Source organism: Halichoerus grypus, chromosome 9 (genome assembly GCF_964656455.1).
Source record: "Halichoerus grypus chromosome 9, mHalGry1.hap1.1, whole genome shotgun sequence".
In the NCBI taxonomy this organism is placed as follows: domain Eukaryota; kingdom Metazoa; phylum Chordata; class Mammalia; order Carnivora; family Phocidae; genus Halichoerus; species Halichoerus grypus.
The window spans coordinates 100,003,769-100,027,282 of NC_135720.1; the positions used below are offsets into that span (position 1 = coordinate 100,003,769).

At 35.6% G+C, this 23,514-nt stretch overlaps 1 protein-coding gene across 1 annotated transcript; it reads left to right on the top strand.

The window, feature by feature from the left end:
• Positions 1-2,987: 2,987 nt before the first annotated feature.
• On the top strand, positions 2,988-23,514 carry CRISP2 (cysteine rich secretory protein 2). Its single transcript, XM_036093566.2, has 9 exons — positions 2,988-3,087; positions 5,379-5,415; positions 7,559-7,629; positions 12,561-12,677; positions 13,520-13,607; positions 17,562-17,707; positions 18,129-18,226; positions 20,881-20,969; positions 23,082-23,514. Exons 3-9 carry the CDS (start codon positions 7,561-7,563, stop codon positions 23,207-23,209), a joined length of 735 nt encoding a protein of 244 aa, XP_035949459.2. The 5' UTR covers positions 2,988-3,087; positions 5,379-5,415; positions 7,559-7,560; the 3' UTR covers positions 23,210-23,514.

A 23,514-nucleotide genomic window follows, 5' to 3' on the forward strand; every position in this document is an offset into this window, starting at 1 on the left:
TTTTCTGATCAAGTCATATACATTTTTCAAAGGAATTCAAATGTCATTTTCCCCTGGCAATGTTAAAATTCTAATTTTTACCCAGATAATATTAACTCAGAATTCCCAGTTACTGATATTTCCTGTTCCAACTACTTAGCACTAAACTACACTACCTGGTAATGATCGTATGTGTGCATTTTTCCTCCAGTACTATAAGTCTTAGAGGAAAAAGATGTTTGTTTTTCTCTACATTCCCTAAGAATCTAGGCCAAGTCAATATTTATTCTCTCAACAAATATTTATAAACTATTACCTAAGTAATTCGGATCATGCTAGGCTTTTGACATATAGCAATAATCAAAAGAGATATAGCCCACTTCTCAAATATATATTTACTCACAATATCTACCACTACAACACTCAAGTTGTTCTCATTCTGACATCATCTATGGAAACAAGTAATAATTATAGGTATGGTGTCTCCCAGAATGAAAAATGGGATATTCATAGTAAATTATAGACTGCTACAGGATGATGATTGTGTTGCACTAATAAAAAAATAATGTATGAAGCAATTCTATTTATAAATAAGTGAGTAGCAATTTTGTGGATATAAGTATTTGAAATATTAAATTAATAATCTAAGGAAGATACAGTGAAAACATGAATATAGCATTGAGAAAGACAGATCCGGGGATGGATTTTGTAAACTTTCAGAAAGGCAAACTGTCAGAAGTTAACTTGATTGAATGGAACCATAAGAGTAAAGCAGGCTAGGAGGACTTCTAAATTCCAATTTTTTTTTTAGTCAGTGGTATTTGAACTGAAATAGCAGTAAAAAAGAACTAAAATAATATCTGTGCATTGGTCTCTTGGAATTTTAACATTGCCAGGGGAAAATGACACTCAGTACTAGGAGACAGTGTTTGTTAGAGTTAACAATTGTGCATAGGTGAGTCTCAAATGTTGGAATGAAAAATCCAAGCCTCTTTGCATGGGGTAGAGAGAGTTAATGTGTGATGGGTGTTTGTTGATCCTTGGTTCGTCATCTTTTGACCAAACCTGTCTTCTATGTGATGAATTAATTCATTCCTTTAAATCTTGAGAACAACTAAGCATAGGAGGAAATGCATCTATTACTCATCTGCCCTCTGTGAAGACAGGCACTACATCTTCAACCAACGCCAGATGTACCCGCTGACCTTGAAGTCACCAGCCTTGGATCAGGAATTCTGGGCATTTTCCTAAGACCTGCTCTTGTTACTCTTATTGAATTTCTTAACCACAAAACCACAAAAATTGGAAGGGAAGAGGGGCAAGAACGTCAATCTTTAAAAATTAAAAAAAAAGTGGCGTAAGGATTTGGGATTTGGGAGTCTGGAAAATATGCTGTGATATTCTAAGGAAGTCAAGTGAACTTCTTTAAAAAGCCCACTTCTTTATGAGCAAAACTACAAAATGCCAACTTTATGTAACCTTGAATGCACTTTTGGCACTAACTAGCATTGCCTTGCGAACTTAATTATCTGTGGACTTTACCAATCCGCTCTTTAAATTCCGACCTGTGTTAATTCAGGAATTCTTATCTGAAAAGGAACGCCTCCTTTTTCAACCACCCCCTGTGCATTTCGAATCCTAGTATTATCTCCATCTTCTTCCTACTGTTCAAGTGTGTGAGCAGACATTTCCTTTCCTCAAGGGAAGATGTGTAGGATTTTGTCAGCGCGGCGTCACAGGGAGATGAGGCAGTCGTGGGAATTCAGTAAGCTGACGACTGCGCTGAAGGCACAAAGCCGCGTGTCGTCGCTCGTCGCTCACACCTGCTTGGATGGGTATTTTACTCTCACTGTCCAAGCAGCCGGCAGCAGCCAGTCTCTGGCTCCGTCCCCGCTGTAGGAAGATCTGGGCTCTGGAGCCAGGGTAAGAATTGGAGCAGTCTGGGAAAGGAAATGACCAGGGCCTGGGAGGTGGGGTGAAGGTGATAGAGAAAGATCTGTGAGGTGAGGGGTCTTTAGTCCTCCGTGCCTCTTCTGACACTCTGGTGGGCACATCGGGGGGCTGGTTCAGCGCGGATGGACAGCTTTCAGTTTTGTGGATTATTTCCGATCCACCAAAGTCTTTCAACGTGCCTCTCGTCGATGTTTATCTTATTGAAACTCTGTCTTAAAAGATTAATCGTTAGATTTACATGAAATGCTCTGATTCATAGCAGAAGCCTGAAGTCATTTGTAAATGAGGACTTCATGAAGTCAAATTAAGAACTTTGGTTACTTTCTTGTGTTTTGAATGCACAGTTATTAGAAACTGTGTATTGCAACCAATTAGACTTATAGCTGTTGACTCTTCTGGACTATATGTCATCTACTGGCTTCCAGGAAAAGACGTGAAGACATATAGGTGTGACCCCAAATCCATGGAGTAAATGCTTACTATGTGGGTGACTACTTATAGAAATTATCTTCTAAAGAGTGTATATATACGGGGGGCACCTGGGTGGGCTCAGTCCCCTAAGTGGGGATTCTTGGTTTTGCTCAGGTCATGAACTCAAGGTTGTGGGATGGAGCCGGTGTGGGCTTCATGCTCAGTGCTGGGAGTCTGCTTGTCCTTCTGCCTCTGTTCTTTCCCCTACCCTCATCGTGCTCTCTCCCCATTTTCTCTCCTTCTCAAATAAATAAATAAATAAATAAAATCTTTAAAAATTAAAAAAAAAGAGTGGTATAAGGATTTGGGATTGGGGAGTCTGGAAAATATGCTGTGATATTCTAAGGAAGTCAAGGGAACTTCTTTAAAAAGCCCACTTCTTTATTATTTGAAGGAAATATCAAGATATCAAAACATAATCTGATCTCAGAAGGATATTATGGTCTTAATGTGTGAGATCAATAAATACAGGAAAATATTGTGGTAATACTAAAACACAGTTAAGTTTGTGACAGAGATTATTGATACTGTCTATTTATTCTTCCCATCTTTATTTTAAATATTATCTTTTTCCTTGTTCTAGGATTATGAAACGCAACACCATGATCTTCCTACAGACACCTTAGAACTATGTCATCTCAGTCTTAAAAAACCTGCAAGAAAGGGCACAGTACTTTTCCATTAGTAAGTAGCAAGGAAAAAAATGGCAGCAGACTTTCCAACTATGTATGAATGTGGGTTTTGTCATTGCTTTCACTGATGAAACAAAGATGATTATAGGTTGGGTGAATGAGGGTAGGGAGGAATATGTGGCATCTTGGTCTATTGAATTATGGAATTGTGGGTCATCTAATGCAATCCCATTGAATGACTGAGCTATACAGAATTATCAGGCTTATGTGTATGTTTGTCACTGAGCTGGTAAGGATACAACAGCCCAGATGTTAAATCATTTTCTTAAAAGTTAGCCAGAAGATTTCCAGTAGAAGTGGGCCTTGAACATTTGAATCTCTGATTAGATTATGCTGATATTTTTTCCTATGATACCCGGAAGTAAAAACAGGTCTTAACCCTTCTAAAATTAGCAATTTAAAATCAAACAACATGCATTCATGGAAAGATCTTATGAACTCAGTAAACTACCACACATTGTAAAGGATTATAGTAAAAAAATGAATAATTTCCATTTATTATTATTTGTCAGGCATTGTATTAGGGGCTTGATGTATATGTATATGTTTATGTATATCAAAGCAAAGTTCTTGATATGATAATCCACATTTTACAGAAGAGAAAATTGAAACTCAGGATTTCCCAGAACTGATGGTTTCCAAAGATTATGCTCTTAAGCAATAAGTCATAGAAAGTTGATAAGTGGAAAGTAAAAGAAAGCTGAGCCATAAGAATTCAGCTGTAAGGTAGGATCCTGGTTTCCTTCACAGTGATTAACCAGTCTTCAGTGGTTATTAAAAAAATACTAAGCCAAAAAAGCAATACCCAGATTTTAATGTGCTTGGGAAGGGGGGAGGGCTGGTTAGGGAGGGAAAACATGCTGTATTAACTCATGTTAAAGAGATACCACCTCACACAGGTCAGAATGGCTAGAATGAACAACTCAGGAAACAGCAGATGTTGGCAAGGATAGGGAGAAAGGGGAACACTTTCACACTGTTGGTGGAAATACAAACTGGTGCAGCCACTCTGGAAAACAGTATGGAGGTTCCTCAAAAAGTTAAAAAGAGAGCTACCCTGTGACCCAGCAATTGCACTATTAGGTATTTATCCAAAGGCTACAAACATAATGATTCAAAGGGGCACATGTGCCCCAATATATATAGCAGCAATGTCCTCAATAGCTAAAATATGGATGTTGATCGACAGATTAATGGATAAAGATGTGATGTGTGTGTGTGTATATATATATATATATAGAGAGAGAGAGAGAGAGAGAGAGAGAGAATATTACTCAGCCATCAAAAAGAATGAAATCTTGCCATTTGCAACGACATGGATGGAAGTAGAGGATATTATGCTAAGCAAAATAAGTCAGTCAGAGAAAGACAAATATCATATAATTTCATTCCTATGTGGAATTTAAGGGAAAAAAAATCAGATGAACATAGGGGAAGGGAAGGAAAAATAAAATAAGATAAAAACAGAGAGGGAGGCAAACCGTAAGAGACTCTTAAGTATAGGAAACAAACTGAGGGTTGCTGGAGGGGAGATGGGTGAGGGGATGGCATAACTGGGTGATGGACATTAAGGAGGGCACGTGATGGAATGAACACTGGGTGTTATATGCAACTGATGAATCACGAAATTCTACCTCTGAAACTATAATACAGTATATTTAATTAAATTTAATTTAGATAAAAAGTTAAAAAAAGAAAAACGTGGTATATGTACCAGTCTTTGGAAATGCTTTTCTAAAGGATAAAAAAGAACCTGCTAGTGTTGTGAAAAAAGTAAATGGTAGAATTGAGACTAAGTTAAATGTAAAAATAAATGTGAAGAATGACTGAAGGTAACTGATGAAATCTATTGCCACTTTGACATCACAATTTCAAATTCTTTTCATAGTATGTTCTAAAATTATTGATTGTTCTTTTGCTTGTGTTTTAATGCAGTGATTGAATAAACATGATCTACTTTCACAAAAAAGGCAGTTTGTAACAATTAATGTAATATGCAAAAACTATTGAATTGTGCACTTTAAATGAGTGAATTGTATGGTATGTAAATTAGATCTCAATGAAGTTTGTCTTTTTAAAAACTTTTAAAAAAACGTTATATGGAAACCAAATAATGTCAAAAGACATGTCAGACTACTAGCAATGAAATTTGAAGATACTGGTGTGGAAAATTCTGTTTCAGAAATTTATTGACTTAGATCTACTTATACAAGCAGAATTTGCTAAAACAGAATAGATATATATTGTGCTCTAACCTCTTCTCTACCTTCCTTCTTTCTACAGATAAAGCAAATACTTCCTCCTGCTCTGAGAACCAACAGTAAGTGATAACTCATTTATTTTAATGTGAACACTTTGTCAATCATTTTTGTTTTGCCAATGGTAAAATTGTATATTCAATACATTTATCCATGATTTTCCAAACGTTATGGATACATTTTTATTAAGAGAATCAAATTAATTTTACTCTTTACTCACTTTATCAAGTTGAAACTTAAATTAATTCTTTAGATTTCATCTTAAAATAGATAATATAATTAATTCTCAGGTTTATGACTTTGAAACAATTATTCTAGAACTATCTTTACTAGAAGAAATGTAAAAGAATGACAAATTGTATATATTATTGATGATTTTTACTATGAACATCTATGATTATGTATTAATACAGGGATTGTTAAAATGAGGATAGGAATGCCTCCAGTGTACTCCAAAATGATTGCTTTTCTCAGATGAAACTATGTTCTTTTCAGTGTGCTTTGACTTTGATGTTATACTTGGTGGGAGGCTAATTTCTGAAGTTACTTAAGAACTTACCATTGGCATAGGTAAATTAACTGTTCTAACGCTCAATTTCTTCAGCTGTAAAATATAGTCATACCCACCAAAGTATGATGATGAAATTAGACAGCAAATTTTGCATTACATGGTCAATAAATGTTCAATCTTCTCCCTTTTATGAGCACATTATTGAGGATAAAGGGAATCCATGGAACAATTATCGTCTACTATTTACAAATCAATAAGGCCTAAGAAGTACCACAGATAAATTGTTTCGAATATTCTTTCTTTTCAAGAATTTCAGAGTACCAATATCACACAAAGAAAACAAATCAATGCAACATCCCTTTAGTTTACAGAGTGAGTAATTTATATGACTAATGGCCAGAAGATGAGTGTTTTTTTTAAACTTAGTGGGCTTGTTGCTTCATCTAAATGACCAAGAATTTTTTTGACACGTTGAGAAAGGACAACACCATGTCTTTTAGAAGTTAGTGAGAATATTAAACAACTTTTGTACCAAATCATAGATTCAGCAAATTTGAACAGGCTTGATTTTCAATATATTACTTGTATTTTATTTTTTTATACTGGGAAATTTGAGATATAGACAAGTATAAGTAATAAAATCAAAATAACTTTTAATCCCTCTGCCAGGGAAATAACCACTAATAAAGTGTTTGTTTATATATATATACATATACGTTATGGATACATTTTTATTAAGAGAATCAAGTTAATTTTACTCTTTACTCACTTTATCAAGTTGAAACTTAAATTAATTCTTTAGATTTCATCTTAAAATAGATAATATAATTAATTCTCAGGTTTATGACTTTGAAACAATTATTCTAGAACTATCTTTACTAGAAGAAATGTAAAAGAATGACAAATTGTATATATTATTGATGATTTTTACTATGAACATCTATGATTATGTATATATATATATATTTAGATTTATTTGTTTATTTTAGAGAGAGAGAGAGAGAATGCATATGAACATGCACCCGTGGGGCAGAATGGCAGAGGGGGAGGTAGAGAGACAAGCAGGTTCCACGCTGAGCACAGAGCCCCACGTGGGGCTCAATCTCATGACCCTGAGACCATGACCCGAGCTGAAATCAAGAGTTGGACGCTTAACCGACTGAGCCATCCAAGCTCCCCTGTACATTTATTTCTGTGTAAACATAACCTTGGAATCTTGATTAGAACCATGTGTAAATAAAAGAACAAACAGTTCTACTATTTATAGAGCAGAGCAAAACAAGAGATAGTGTATACTGAAAATAACCTTTTCCCCAAAATTGGGATGAATAATCAATGCAGTACCATAATTAACTCTGAAGAAATCTATTTTTTCCACATTTTTAATGAACTTAGAAGCAATAGAGCTGATTAGAAATATGATGACATGTCCCTAGCCTTTAGATGTATACTTTAAGAGCATCAGTCAAGTGTTTCATTTTATTTTTTATTGTCCCTATCAGTGACAAAATTGGTTCCACTATGATTCCACTGACACCAAATAACAATCTCCTCTTGCCACATTTTTTATGAATGTGGGAATTACAGTGCCTTTAAACTAACCAAGATCACTACATTGGCTTTTCCTTATAGTCTGAGGTCCGTGTACTACATGTTTTAATGCAGACCTTTGTTCTCTTTGACTTATTTCCCAGAAATGGCATTATGCCCACTAGTGGTGTTTCTGGCTGCTGTGCTGCTTCCATCTATACCCACAGAAGGAAAGGTAAAGTTAAATTGGAAAACCTTTCTAAAGCTATCCAGGCAACTTTGTGGGATGGTTAGGTCCTTTGAGAGTAGAAGGGGAAGAGTGTCTGGTACATCACAAAGTACATCACAAAGGAAAATATCTAGGAATAAACTTAAGCAAAGAGATCACTTAACACAATTATCTAGATGGCAGTCTAAGGCTGAGCTCTCCAGTAGCCACTAGTCACATGTGGCTATTGAACACTTATACAATGCGGCTTATCCAGGACAAAATATACTGTAAGTGTAAAACACACACTAGATTTCAAAGATTTAGTACAAAAAAAAAAAAAAAAGAAGAAGAAGAAGAAGAAAATATGTCATTAATAACTTAGATATTCAATACATGATGAAATGATATTTTGGATAAATAATTAAATAATGTATTAGGTTCTCAAGGCTGTTGTAAGAAATGAATGCAAGTTGGGTGACTTGGAACAACAGAAATTTATTCTATCACAGTTCTGGTGGCCAGAAGCCTAAAATCTAGGTGTCAACAAGGCCACACTCCCTCTGGAGGATCTAGGAGGGAATGTGTTCCATGTCTTTTAGCTTACGGTGGCTTTGACAAATCACTGTGATAAGTAGGCTTGTGGCTACATCACCTATTCTCTGCCTCCCTTTGCACATCACCTTCTCCTCTCTGTGTCTTTTATAAGGATACTTGTCATTGGATTTAGGTCCTACTTGGATAATCTAGGATGATTTAATATTGAAATCCTTAACTATATCCAGAGAAGGTCACATTGGCAGAAATTGGGGATTAGGATGTAGACATATTATTTTTGTAGATTATTAGTCAACCCATTAAAAGTAAAATTTATTACTTAAAATAATGTCAATACATTTTAAAAATCAAACATCATGATCAAGTAGGATTTATTCCCAGAATGCAACAGTGGATCAATATTTGTGAAACAATCAATGCAATATGTCACATGAATAAGAGAAAGGATAAAAACCATACAATCATTTCAATAGATACAGAAAAAGCATTTGACAAAGTACAATATCCATTCATCATAAAAAGCCTCTGCAAAGTAGGTCTAGAGGGAACATACCTCAACATAATAAAGGCCTTATGTGAAAAACTCACAGCCAACATCATACTCAATGGTGAAAAAGTGAGAGTTTACCCCCTTAGGTCAGGAACAAGACAAGGATGTCCACTCTCACCACACTTACTCAACAGAGTCCTAGAAGTCCTAGCCACAGCAGTTAGAACACATAAAGAAATAAAAGACATACAAATTGGTAAGAAGTAAAACTCTCCCTACTTGCACATGACATGATACTCTGTATAGAAAACCCTAAAGACTCTACCAAAACACTATGAAAACTAATACATAAATTCAGTAGTCATAGGGTGCAAAATCAATGCACAGAAATCTGTTGCATTCCTATATGTTAATAATGAAGCAGCAGGAAGTGAAAATAAGAAAAGAATTCCATTTATAATTGCACCCAAAACAGGAAAATATCTAGGAATAAACTTAACCAAAGAGGTGAAAGGCCAGTACTCTAAAAACCATAAAACAGAATAAAAGAAGTTCATGATGATGCCAAGAAATGGAAAGACATTCTCATGGGTTGAAAGAACAAATGTCTATACTACCCAAAGCAATCTACAGATTTCATGCAATCCCTATCAAAATACCAACAGCATTTTTCACAGAACTAGAACAAAGAATCCTAAAATTTGTTTGGAACCACCAAAGACCTCAAATAACCAAAGCAGTCTTGAAAAAAAAAATGAAAAAGAAAAGAGAAGCAAAACTGGAGGTATCACAATTCATTACATAACAAGTTACATTGCAAAGCTATAGTAATGAAAGCAGTATGGTACTGGCATAAAAACAGACACATAGATCAGTAGAATAGAACAGAAAACCCAGAAATAAATCCACAATTATATGGTAATTAATCTTCAGCAGAGGAGGAATGAATATGCAATGGGAAAAGGACAGTCTCTTCGACAAATGGTGTTAGGAAAACACATTGCAGCCACATGTAAAAGAATGAAACTGGACCACTTTCTTGTACCATACACAAAAGTAAACTCAAAATGGATTAAAGACCTAAATGTGAGACCTGAAACCATAAGAATCCTAGGAGAGAGCACAGGAGGTAATGTCTCTGACATCAGCTGTAGGAACATTTTTCTAGATCTGTCTGTTGAGGAAAGGGAAATAAGAGCAAAAATAAACTATTGTGACTACAACAGAATAAAAAGCTTCCACACAGCCAAAGAAACAATCAACACTAAAAGGCAACGTCCTGAATGGGCAAAGATATTTGCATATGACATATCTGATAAAGGGCAAATATCCAAAATATGTAAAGGACTGAAACAACTCAACAGAAACACAAAAATAATCCAATTAGAAATGGACAGAAGACATGAACAGACGTTCTCCAAAGAAGACCTACAGATGGCCAATGGACCCATGAAAAGATGCTCAGTGGCACTCATCATCAGGGAAATACAAATCAAAACTGTAATGAGATGCCACCTTACACCTGTCAAAATGGCTAAAATCAACAACACAAAAAACAACTTATTGGCAAGGATGTAGAGAAAAAGAAACCATTGTGCACTGTTGGTGGAAATGCAAACTGGAGCAGCCACTATGGAAAACAGTATGGAGGTTTCCCCAAAAAATTAAAAATAGAATTACCATATGATCCAGTAATTTCACTACCAGGTATTTACACAAAGTATATGAAAACACTAATTAGAAAAGATATATGCACCCCTATGTTTATTGCAGCATTATTTACAATAACCAAACTATGGAAGCAGCCCACATGTCCCCTGATAGATGAATGGATAAAGAAGATGTGATATAGATAGATGATAGATGATAGATAGATAGATAGATAGATGATAGATAGATGATAGATGATAGATAAATGATAGATAGGTAGAATAATGTATATATATAATGTATATAATGTGTGTATATATATATAATGAAATATTATTCAACCATAAAAAAGAGTGAAATCTTGTCATTTGCAACAACATGGATAGAGCTAGAGAATATAATGCTAAGCAAAATAAGTCAGTCAGAGAAAGACAAATAGCATATGATCTCACTTATAAGGGCAATTTAAGAAACAAAACAAATGAGAAAAGGAAAAAAAGAGAGAGAGAGAGAGAAACCAAAAAACAGACTATTAATTATACAGAACAAATAGATGGTTACCAGAGGGGAGTAGATGAGGGGATGGGGGAAGTAGGTGATGGGGATTAACGAGTATACTTATCATGATGAAATAACATTTAAAAAATTATAAAATAAATTAATATCACTGGATTCTTTTACTTTTTTAATGTGACCACCAAAAAGTTAAAATTACGTGTCATGCTTGAATTATTTTTTTATGGACACACTGGTCTGTGATTTAAAAAGCTAATGATACAAACTGAGGGTTCTAGAGGGGAGGGGGGTAGGGGGATGGGTTAGCCTGCTGATGGGTATTAAAGAGGGCACGTATTGAATGGAGCACTGGGTGTTATACACAAACAATGAACCATGGAACACTACATCAAATACTAATGATGTAATGTATGGTGATTAACATAACATAATAAAATAAAATTTTAAAAAATGATAAAAAAAAGCTAATGATAGTCCTCTCCCCATGAGATCTTTTCCCATTTATTTTATTTAATGTGCTTCAGTGTGATCTTAAAGAAAATTAACAATAACATAACCTTAAATTAGCACAGCTTCATATATTGCCATGTTTAATTTTCATCATTTCTATATGATAAAGTTTTACTTATTTTTTACATTAAAAAAATCTACCTCTAAAAGTCTTAGTGTTTGTTTTGCTTTCTTATTCATGTGCAAAAACTTGGTATGTGAGAGCCCAACTCTTGAATTCAAATCTTCTAATTTGAATAAACTACTTTGCTTTAAATAATCCCAAGACCAAGATCAATCATCCTCTTCAATAATTGGGGGTTGGTTCCCATATATGGTGTCTATCTCTTGATCAGAAAATCTCTGAATGTGAGGAGCTCTGGTCATTGCTGTTTCTCCATCTCTAACTCTGGGCATACAGGAAGACATCCCAGGACCAGAGACTACTAGGACTAGAACCTATCAGACTAGAGAATTCTGATACTGGCTGAAAACTCATTTGGCATTCAGAAATACAGATTGTAATATAATAGATCATAATATCTACCATAATAGGAATAATTTTACTAGCATATTGAATGAACTTTGAACTCCTGAACATTCTTTCTCTAAATATATTATGAATACATTATTTCTCTAAATACAGACTGTATCAGGTTAAATTTCCCTTAAAGTCAAGGGTGAATCTTGAGCCCCACCCTCATCCTACTTGCTGCAGCCTGATCAAATATGAATGAATATGTTTTAATGTTCCTGTTGTGTGTCTTTGGGGTTATAAAATATTATCACTCATATGTCTAGAAGAATCACAGAGAAGGTGCAGGAAACCATATGGGGCAGAAAGTAGAGAATCTGATTAACAAACATGTAGCAGTGCAAAAGAGCAAAATATATTTCTTAAATAATTTTATAAATGAAGACCAGGAGATGGACCAGAGAAATAACAGGGGATTGGGAAGGGCCATGAAAGGAGAAAAAGCACATTAAGAATTACCTTGAAACTAGAAATTGGCATCTGTGGCCTCAGAGATTTTAATTTGTCATGCCGTGAATTTCATCCTTCTCAAAGCTTCAAATTACTTCTTTCCTATCTGTCATAGCTTTGGCTCAGGTTCATTGGCAATGCTTAACAACTAATATTGATTTGAACTGCATGCTCTTAAAATGATCTTTGTTCCCTTGAATTCGCTTATTCACTTTTAAATGCAATTTTAACAAATGTTAAGAAGATAACCCTAATTTTATCTCCCTTTAGGATCCATCCTTTACTGCTTTGCTAGCTACTCAAACGCAAGTCCAAAAAGAGATTGTAAATAAACACAATGAACTAAGGAAATCAGTCTCTCCACCTGCCAGCAACATGCTAAAGATGGTAAGAGGCAGCGATAAAAGCTAATGGTGTGAATCAGCAGTGATAAGAGCAGGGAGCTGGTAACTGGCATCTCTTAAGAACTTTGTGCTTACAAAGTTTTGCTTCTATTCTGCTATTTTATTTGAGCTGTGTTATGGGCATGCAGAAATTAATTTTCATTTTTAATGGTTAAATAATCTGTCAAGGTTACAGGGCTATTAAGTCGGGAAGGCAAAATTAGAAGGCAGATCTTCAGATACCAAGTGTGAAGCCTTTGCATTTTTGTTCACTATCTGCCCTAGCCTAAAATAAAGGAGGTCCTTTTCTTTCATGTATTTTATTCTTTTTAAATAATCTCTATGACAACGTGAGGCTCAGACTCAGGAGCCGAAGAGTCCTGTGGGTAAATACGAGCCCACTTTCCATAGCATAGTTCATAAACACTAGACTATCTTCCATTTGAATGCAATGGGCTGCAAGTGGAATTGGGAATAATCTAGGCCTGCTTATTACTAAGGAAATATAATACAAAGACTTCACACCTTGAGTATTTAGAGTAGCCCCATTACTAAAAATCCTACATGTGATTCCTGTACTATCATAAATTGTCAGATATTATATTAGATATTTCTATCATTAGACACATCATTTATGAACTTCTCTTCATGTGGATATTGGCACTGGAGCAGATAAACACACACACACACATATATACCCCTAACAAAAAGGTCTTTTCATATCACTAACGATCAGATACTATATAGAAGTTTAAAGTAGTGCAAATCAACCTACCAATCAGATTATAAACCATATGCTTTGTTGGAGTTGAATCTTTAAGTGTATTTTTTTCTTGTGACATTTAGGAATGGAACCGAGAAGCAGCAGCAAATGCCCAAAAGTGGGCAAACAAGTGCACTTTAGAACACAGCGTGCCAGAGGACCGAAAAACCAGTACGTAAATGAGTATTTTTTGAATAAATGAACAAATAAAATAATATTGGAAAAATCAAATAGAATGGAACATTCTGGGGTGTTATAAGAAGACTTCGAGAATAAATGTTGCTTATACTGCTCTATTTATTTATTATTTATTTATTTTTATTTTTTAGAGAGAGAGAGTGTGTGAGCGGCGGGGGGTGGGGGGAAGGGGCGGGGGGAGGGGCAGAGGGAGAGAGAGAGAATCCCAAGCAGGCTCCATGTCCAGTGTGGAGCCTTACACCTTACACGGGGCTTGATTTCACGACCCTGAGATCATGACCTGAGCTGAAATCAAGAGTTGGTTGCTTAACCGACTGAGCCATCCAGGCGCCCCTATAGTGTTCTTTTTAAAATTAAAGTATCTGTAGAAGGAGAGAGAATTATAGGTACCATTTTGTGCTTGTTGATTGTTTACATTATGCAAATGACGTCTGAAGCAATACTTCATTTTGTCTTTCAACCAGCTCATGAGTCAACAGGTCATGTATCATTATTTCTCCAGATTTAAAGATGAGAAGATGAGGACTGGGGAGGAATGACTTCCCCAAGACACAATCTGAAGTGTGTCATATACTGGAAAGTTAACCAGGCTTAATTATTTCTAATCCTCTGCTCTTTTTTGTGATATTGTGTAGCTGTTTGAAGTTTTCATATCTCTTCTTTTGTATTCATAAGATACTAAATTATGGTGATTTTTTCCTGAATTTTGTGACTTTTGCTCTAAAAATACTTAAATTTATAAAATCATGATAAATACTTTGGGTATGTTGGTTCATTTTTTAATTTTTGAATCCTTATCAAGTATTATACTATGAAAGAAAAAATGTTTTATGCATAAATCTTTACATCAAATATTTATTTATGTTATCAACCATAATATACATATAGGCAAGCTCAATTTGAAAGCAATGAATTTTTACCTTTAATTTCATCACATTATTACTTATATTGTTGATGCTGTTCTATTAATGAAATTATGAAGAGAATGACTGCATTCAGTAAAGATTAAAACAAATGGTCTTAAAGATGCAAGTCTACTATTAGATTCTTAGTTTCTTTTTTCCATATTAAAAGAGATACCCAAGAATATTTTATACTCTCTTTAAGCAGCAGGTAGACATTATATTTCAAGCTACCCAAATGTAACTCATAATTGAGAGCTTGAAAAGATAGAGAAAAGTTCCTGGGCAACAAGTTACTTCTTTTATTGTGGTAAAAACACTCCATGAGACTTACACCTTTAACAAATAATTAACTGTACTGTATGATATTACTGACTAGGTACAACATTGTATAGCAGAATTTATTCATCTAGAACTTATTCATCTTGCTTACCTGAAATTTTATGCCCATTGATTGGTAATTCCCATTTCTCCTTCCCCCCATCCTTATCTATCACTGTTCTATTCTTTGATTCTATGAATTTGGCTATTTTAGGTACTTCATATAATGGAATCATGAGTAGTTATCTTTCCGTGACTGGATTATTTCACTTAATATCATGTTTTCAAGATTCATCCATAGTGTCCCAACCAACTGCTGCAGAATTTCCTTCTTTTTTAAGGATGAATGACATTCATTGTATATATATGTGTGTCATTTTGTTCATCCATTCTTCTGTCCATGGATTTTAGGTTTTCATATATTGACTACTGTGAATAGTGCTGCAATGAATATAAAGAATGCTAATATCTCTTCAAAATCCTGATTTCAATTCTTTTGGATAAATACTCAGAAGTGATATTACTGGATCATTTGGTAGTTCTACCTTTAATTTTTTGAGGAACCTCTATGCTTTTTTCCACAGCAGTTACCCCATTTTTTAGGACCAACAAAAGTATCCAGGATTCCAGTTTCTCCACATCCTTATCATCGCTTGTTGTCCTTTTTATTTTCCCCATAATAGACATCCTGACAGGTATAAGGTGATATCTCACTGTAGTTTTGATTTGTATTTCCCTGTGATTAGCAATATTGAGCACCTTTTCACATACCTGTTGGCCATTTGTGCATCTTTGGAGAATGTCCAATCAAATCATGATCAGAAAAGATCTCTAGTCAGTTCCTCAGGCAGCCTCCTGAAAGAGATAGATCTTTGGGCATTCCATCCAACTCTTTCCCTACTCAGGAAGAGGCTAGAAGCTCAGGTTTTTTATCTGCTCACTCTGTGCTAAACTAGGAAGGGAAGCTATGGCAACTATGAATCCAAATCTCTAGCCTCATGAGCTCCACATCTTAGTTATGCTAGATCTGTTAACATTTTCAGAGAGGCAAGTCAGAAGTCAATCCTCTGGGCAGCATCTGGAAAATCTGTGGCACTGGATGCCCAGGCCAACTTTTTCCCACTACAGGGAGAAACAGGCAGCTATGGTATTTGCTTGCTTGCTCTGTGCTGAGCTGGGGAGATGAGCCATGGCATCTACCAATCCAAACCACCATCTCTGTTCTCCCCCAGGAAGTAACACTGTAACTGTGTCAAACCCATCAGAGCTTCAAGACAAGCAAGACAGAAGTCAGTTCTTTAGGGACCCCTGGAGAAATTGGAGCATTGGATACACTGATCAATTCTTTGCTTCCCCAGGAGGAAGCTGAGAACTAAGATTTTTCATTTGCTTGCTCTGTGCTGAGCCAAGGGGAGGAAATATGGTATCTACCAGCTCAAGCCACCATCTCCATTCTCCTACAGATGGCTAGCCTGTGCCTGACTGTCAGAGCTCCAAGACTACCAAGACAGAAGCCAGCCATCTGGGGAGTTTCCATAGGGAAGGTTGGGATGCTGGACACAAGAACCAACTCCTTCCTTCCCCTGGGAGAAGTTGGGGGCTAGGGGACCTTTTCCTGATCATATGGCAGGCACTGTGCTGAGGGTAAGCATTCTAGCAAGAGGGTGTCCCAGTTTCACTACAGACTTCAGTGAGTTGGGGTTCATATTCTCCCAGGGTCTAGGAGTCTCAATTAGTTTTGGATTTCCCACCAAGGCAATTTTTTTTGGAAATTGTTGCTGGATCAGTGTGTTTGTTAAGGGAAAGAGAGTCCAAGGCTCCCTACTCCACCGTCTTGTTGATGTCACCTTCGGCAAGGCTCTTCTTGCCTAATTCTAAAGGAGGAAGATTTGGCCTTATGATATTCTGATTCAGTGATTAAGAGAGAAGCCAAAAGCTTTGAAATCTGCCATCCCTCCTGATGTCAGTTTCCTGTTAACTGGGGCTCTTATAGACTGCCTGTAGAACTCTTTTTCCAAGTTCACACAAAATCATAATCATAAACATTTAGACAAGGTCCAATATGTAAAAAATCTCTGGTGAGGGTGGACAAGAGGAAGAGAAAAAGAATAAAAGTTGGTCACTGCCTTTTGCAAATTTACAGTACAAAGCTGAGAGCATAGGAGTCATTACAATGTGAAGAATTTAGCTTGAAAAAGAATGCATCTCTGAAACTCCAGAGGATTTTTGAATAATAATGTCTTCTTAACCTATTCAAAGTTTTGCATGCTGATGTCAGCCTCAGCATCCTAGGCAGATCTTTATTTTTTTTTAGATTTATTTATTTTAGACAGAGAGTGTGTGAGCAAGAGGAAGGGCCGAGGTAGAGAGAGAGGTCGGGGGGGGGGAGGGGGGAGAGAGAGAATCTTCAAGCAGACTCCCGGCTGAGTGGGAACCCTGATGCAGAGTTTGATCTCAGGACCCCGAGATCATGACCTGAGCTGAAATCAAGGGTCAGCCACTTAACCCACTAAGCTACTCAGGTCCCCCTAGACAGATCTGTCTTCTATTCATCTTTAGAGCTGAGAAGGACAGAAGCCCTTTTATTATGTATTAACAGAATAGGCATTGTGTTTGAAGGGCAACATCCTTGTGTTTATATACTTGATTTCTTTTGCCATTGCATGTTTTATTGCTTCCTCAAGGGTGATCCATTTCTCTTTAGGTACCAAATGTGGTGAGAATCTCTATATGTCAAGCTACCCTGCCCCATGGTCAGATGCAATCCAAAGCTGGTATGAGGAGCGCCATAATTTTGTCTATGGTGTAGGACCTAAGAGTTCTGATGCAGTTGTTGGACATTACACCCAGGTAAGACAAACAAATGAAAATACTTCTACCACAAATGCTCTAATATGAAAGCATCTCTAAATTATGACCAAGTCCAATGTTCAATTTGGGTAAGAGCCTGAATAGATGTAATAGTCCTCGCATTGGGTGGTACTTCATCTAGAGCTGTCATTTTTTCCCATCACTTGAAAAACTCTTGGTAAGGAAGCATACTCTGTACTTTTTCAAACTTAGAAATGGATAAAATAGTGAAGGTACTTTAAGATTTAATATTTTAAAATTTGTGATTTTCTTCAATAATTGAACTAAATGTTTTCAAAAGGTACTTGGCTCCAAACTATAATAGTAACATTTTTTCAGTTTTACATTTGCTATTACTATTTTTTTCAATATTTTCCCTCTTCTTTAATGTACTCTCATATATTCCTTTTTGGAAATGTAGGTCGTTTGGTACTCTTCTTACCACGTTGGATGTGGAATTGCCTATTGCCCCAATCAAGAAAATCTAAAATACTACTACGTTTGCCAATATTGTCCTGCGTAAGTATATACTTTAGAGTTTCATGCAATAATCCTATGTACAAATTAATATTTTAAAATTCTTGTATAGTAAACAAACTAGAATATAAGTCATATTTCAGTAAAGCGAAGGAATAAATCCTTTTTTTCATTTTTTTAAAATTGATACGTAGTTCATACACAATGTCACCTTAGTTTTATGTGCATGACATAGTGACAGGTCTATACCTTGTGCTATGCTCACCACATGTGTAGCTATCAGCAGTCACCATACAATGCTATTATAACTATTTTTTTATTTTTTTAAGATCTTTATTTATTTATTTGTCAAAAAGCACAAGCAGGAGGAACGGCAGGCAGAGGGAGAAGCAGGCTCCCCACTGAGCAGGGAGCCTGAGGTGGGACTCAATCCCAGGACCCTGGGATGATGACCTGAGCCAAATGCAGACACTAAACTGCATGAGCCACCCAGGCGTCCCATGCTATTATAACTATTACAATACTATTGACTCTAGTCCCTATGCTGTACTTTTTATCCCCATGACTTATTTATTCCATAACTGGAAACCTGTACCTCCCACTCCCCTTCAACTATTTTGCCCACCCCCCATTGCCACCCCTCTGGCAAACATCATTTTGTTCTTGTACTTATGGTCTGTTTCTGCTTTTTATTTTTTTATTTTTGTTTATTTTTTTAGAATCGCTGTATAAGTGAAATCATATTGTATCTTTATCTAACTTTCTCTATCTAACTTATTTCACTTAGCATAATGCCCTCTAGGTCCATCCAGAAGGTATAAGTCTTTAGAAATGCCTTTTAAGTTGAGATACGTTCAACTTATCAGGGAAGAGATCAGGTTCTCAAATCCAAGTATAAAATCTGAAACTCTCTTCCCTCAGTTACAGAGTGACATCTTTTCTCTCAGTCACCTTTCCCTTGGGCTCACAGCTATCCCATGAGCCTGGGCAGTGTGCATTTCTCTAGATTTGATATCATCAGTTCTCATCAACTTCACACTTCAGGAGGGTGGCAGCTTGATGGTTAAGCAAGGGAAGGTAATGGAGTGGAAAGTAGGGGATGGCAGATTGTGATTTCAGCTCTTCCTGCTAACAGGTTCCTTGCCCTGCTTATCTAAAACACCACCTACATTATTACCATCACAGATGATTCATTCTTTTGCATCTCAACGTTTTTTCAAGAGATCTTTAATGTACTTCAGAGTCCAGAAAAGAACCACATCTTCAGTCTTTGCTTTTCAGAAGTTTTCACAAAATCTCCATAATGAACCATCCTTTAAGGTCTTGACCAGTAGCAGGAAAATGTTCTTTCATCAAGGATTATGTTTGAATTTACCTACAATAAATTCTGTGGATATATTGAAGATCTAATCTCAACTTACCTGTTAACCTTACTTTCTTTTAATGTTTGAAGTTTCTTGCCACTGGAGACTGGGGGACCCCTAGAACCAAGGCTCCTATAGGATTTATTTTGAGATTGTAGGTAACCTGAGCATATGGATCTCCAGGGTGAGAAGTATGACCTCCAATGTCATTTTCCTGCAAGCACTTCTTAGGGTTTAGTAGAAAGAATTGAAAGGTCCTAGGAGAATGCATCCAAACTCACTGGCTGGCTATAAGAGAGGAGGATCAGGAGCAAGGCATCTGAAGTGAGAGTTGGAGTGAATAATGAGGGCAAGCAGGGGTAAGAGAACTTCCAGAACATGTTTGTGTCTATTTCACATTTTTCCAGGGGCTCACACATGGTCAGTTATATTCTGTGAAGAGGTGAGATTCAGATACATGGCCTTGTGTTCTTGGCCCACTTGATACTACTGAGATTTGGATTTCCTTGTAATTCAAATAAATTAAATGGCCAATAAGTAATGATCATCAGCAAGTTATAAGTTAGTTACTATAATGTGATTACACTCTGGATATTCATGCTTGTCAAAATTTTTGAACGAACATTCCCTTTTTGGTAAGTTTAAAAATCTCTCCAATACCTCTAGAAACTCACAGATTTCTTTTTTCTGCCTGTCCCAGAAACACACACACTAACTACTTAAGTATCACTACCTCCATCTAGAAGGTAAAATACTATATATATATATATATACACACACACACACATATATGTATGTATATATTAAAGCTATATATATATATATATATACTAGAATTTACTGTTTCTAGATTATATTAGAGAAACTTGGTATTTTATTATCTTTCAAATATAAAATGATATTGTAACATCAAATATCCTTTTCCAAACTGCAACCTTCTGCCTCCCAGGAGCTCTTTTGTCTCTCTAGGGAACATACTCTACCTCCAGCCAGCACACTGGGCTGTACGGCCGTACCAATTTGATGAAGTCTACTAGGAGATGAAGAGAGTGTGGCCACATTGAAATATACTCTGAAAACTTCAGACTCCATTTAATCTGATTCAGTTGCTCAGTCTGAAGAATTATAGTCAAGGAGATGGGTCAATATGTGAAGTATTTTCTTAATTTGAATGTTACCTGAATTACTCACTAGGAATTGTAATTTTTCAGTTTTTTAACATAACTGAAAACATTTGTAGTTATGTATATTTGTTAATTTATACTGGCCTTGGGGAATATAAACTAAACTGTAAAGTGAAAAATATTTGACATTATGTATTTTAAATTTCAGTGGCAATAATGTGAGTAAAAAGAATACCCCTTACCAACAAGGAACACCTTGTGCTAGTTGCCCTGGTAACTGTGACAATGGATTATGCAGTAAGTTTGGAGTGATCACCTTGCTATTATAATAAAAAGTTGATATTTTATTTTCTTTTTATGGGTTAAGAAATCTCCTAAAGTAACCAATTCAAACAATATCTTTATGCAGAAGACAAAGATGTTACTCAATATAGTGTGTGTTTATGTAAACATTTTACACACTTTAGTATCCTACATATTATTTGTAATGAAAAGAATATTACCATATGTAAGATAATGAAAGATCTTCCATCAATGTATTTTTAAATTATTATTTTTATTATTTTAGTATTATTTTAGTATTATTTTTAATTATTATTATACTACTTTTGTGCTAATGAGTTCATTATGCTGACTACTTCTTTTTTTCTATAGTATAATTGGAATAGTGTTTAACTTAATAAATAATTACTTTCCCTATAATTTGATAGTATTTTACTGCACATTTTTAATGACAAAATCAAATCTGTATATAGTGTTGGCTCACAGAACCCACAAAAATATTGTTGCAAAAGGAGAGAAAAATAAATGTCATATATATAATTTCTAATGTAATGAATAGAAGTAAAAATAACTCTTATATTTTTATAGTTGGGATACTTGTATTAAAATTGTTATGAATAATAGAGTTGAATGAATCTCATTCATTGAGATTTTTACCTTTCAAATGCATTCATCTTTAGTTAGCATTCTTACTGACTGAATTATATACCTACAATTCAGAATATTGATTACATTAAAGCTATAAATCAGCTAAAGAAGAAAAAAAGTTACATATTTATAGCTCTGCTGAATGCTATTTGGTAAGAAGCTTGTAATTTATCCTATTATCAATAAGCACTCAATTGAAAGATTTTAAACAAAAGAGTGACAGCGTTGGAACCGTGTTTTATAAAGAGCTTTCTAGCAATAGTATGGAAAAACATATGGGGAGGGGGAATTGGAGGGAGAGGTGAACCATGAGAGACTATGGACTCTGAGAAACAAACAGGGTTTTAGAGGGGAGCGGGGAGGGAGGATGGGTTAGCCCAGTGATGGGTATTAAGGAGGGCATGTACTGCACGGAGCACTGGGTGTTATACGAAAACAACGGATCGTGGATTACCACATCAAAAACCAATGATGTATTGTATGGTGACTAACATAACATAATAGAATTAAAAAAAAAAAAAAGTATGGAAAAACAATTGGATGGAAGCCAGCTAGAAAACCATTGAAAACCATGGGTTTAAAAAAAAAAAAAATCTTTCTACTGCATTACTGACAAAATAAATGAAGAGAATTGGACAGGGTTGGAAAACAAGAAATAGAATAACCAGTGTTTGTTACCTGTGCTGATTGATTGCTGGTCAGAAGCAGGGAAGAAGGAATTCAAACTGATCCAGTTCTTGGCCTAGGAAATCTTGGAGAGCCATTTCTCTGAGATTGTGGGAGGGGGTACAGGGAGACCATACCCAAGAATTGTCAGCCATGTGAGTAGTATGATGAGTTTAGTTTGATATTTGTTGAGTTTGTGGCCCCTGGGGAGGATCCAAGAAGAAATACCAGAAGGAAAGGGGGCATATTATCATTGTTTTGCATCTTTATCTTCCCATAGAAATTCCTTTCTCCAGAAAACAAGCATTGGAGTCTAAAGCAGTGCTATTCCACAGTATGAAATGAAGGAAATGTTCTCTATCAGCATGTGTCTTACAAGTAACCACTAGTCACATGTGACCTTTGAATATTTGAAATGTGGCCAGTAAGATTAAGGAACTAAATTTTTTACTTTATCTAATTTAGAATAATTTAAATTTAAATATCTACATGTGACTAGTTGTTCCCATATTAGACTCTGCAGGTGTAGAGAGATTTATTTATATTTATTTAACTTTCTTGGCTAAGGGAGAAAAATAGGCCAATTTATTTTGGAAACATATTGCCAAGTTCAAAATAAAAAAGTGATAGTTTAATCAGTGAGCTCAACTAAGGCACCTGATATGTCCCTCAAGAAAAGGAAAGCCCATCATTGCATAAGTGATGTTGACTTGTTTTGTCCAGTCCTACCAGCCTCATGCACTTTTGAATGTACGATTGTTTTGCTGCTGCTGAGGAAAATGATAATGAGAAATTAATTTGTTTTTGTCACAGCCAACAGTTGCGAGTTTGAGGATCTCCTTAGTAACTGTGATTCCTTGAAGAAAACAGCTGGCTGTGGACATGAATTGCTTAAGGAAAAGTGCAAGGCTACTTGCCTATGTGAAAACAAAATTTACTGAGATGCCCAGTGTGCATTGCACAGGACTAAGTGAAGAGAGCTGCATCATCTTATTGACACATACCACAGGGGAAATTGTAGGCATGTTAGTTACAAATATGGTTCCACTCCATAATTCATCTTTTTCTCCTGGATCTATAGAAATCTCTTCCATACAGCAATTGACACAAGCAGCAAAGTCTATGAGGACAACTTTGGACTTCGATAGAAATTTGGTACTTTAAACTTAACAAATTGAATCAAATTGACAATTTTGAAAGTTGTAGAACCATAGACCTTCGGTCCCTAGAACTTTGGATTAAAAGG

Bases quoted from the DNA above. Each gene is read 5' to 3' on its own strand.
- CRISP2 (XM_036093566.2), top strand. From the start codon at position 7,561: ATGGCATTATGCCCACTAGTGGTGTTTCTGGCTGCTGTGCTGCTTCCA. The intron at 12,678-13,519 runs GTAAGAGGCAGC...TGTGACATTTAG, and splicing joins CCAGCAACATGCTAAAGATG to GAATGGAACCGAGAAGCAGC. The intron at 18,227-20,880 runs GTAAGTATATAC...TTTAAATTTCAG, and splicing joins GTTTGCCAATATTGTCCTGC to TGGCAATAATGTGAGTAAAA.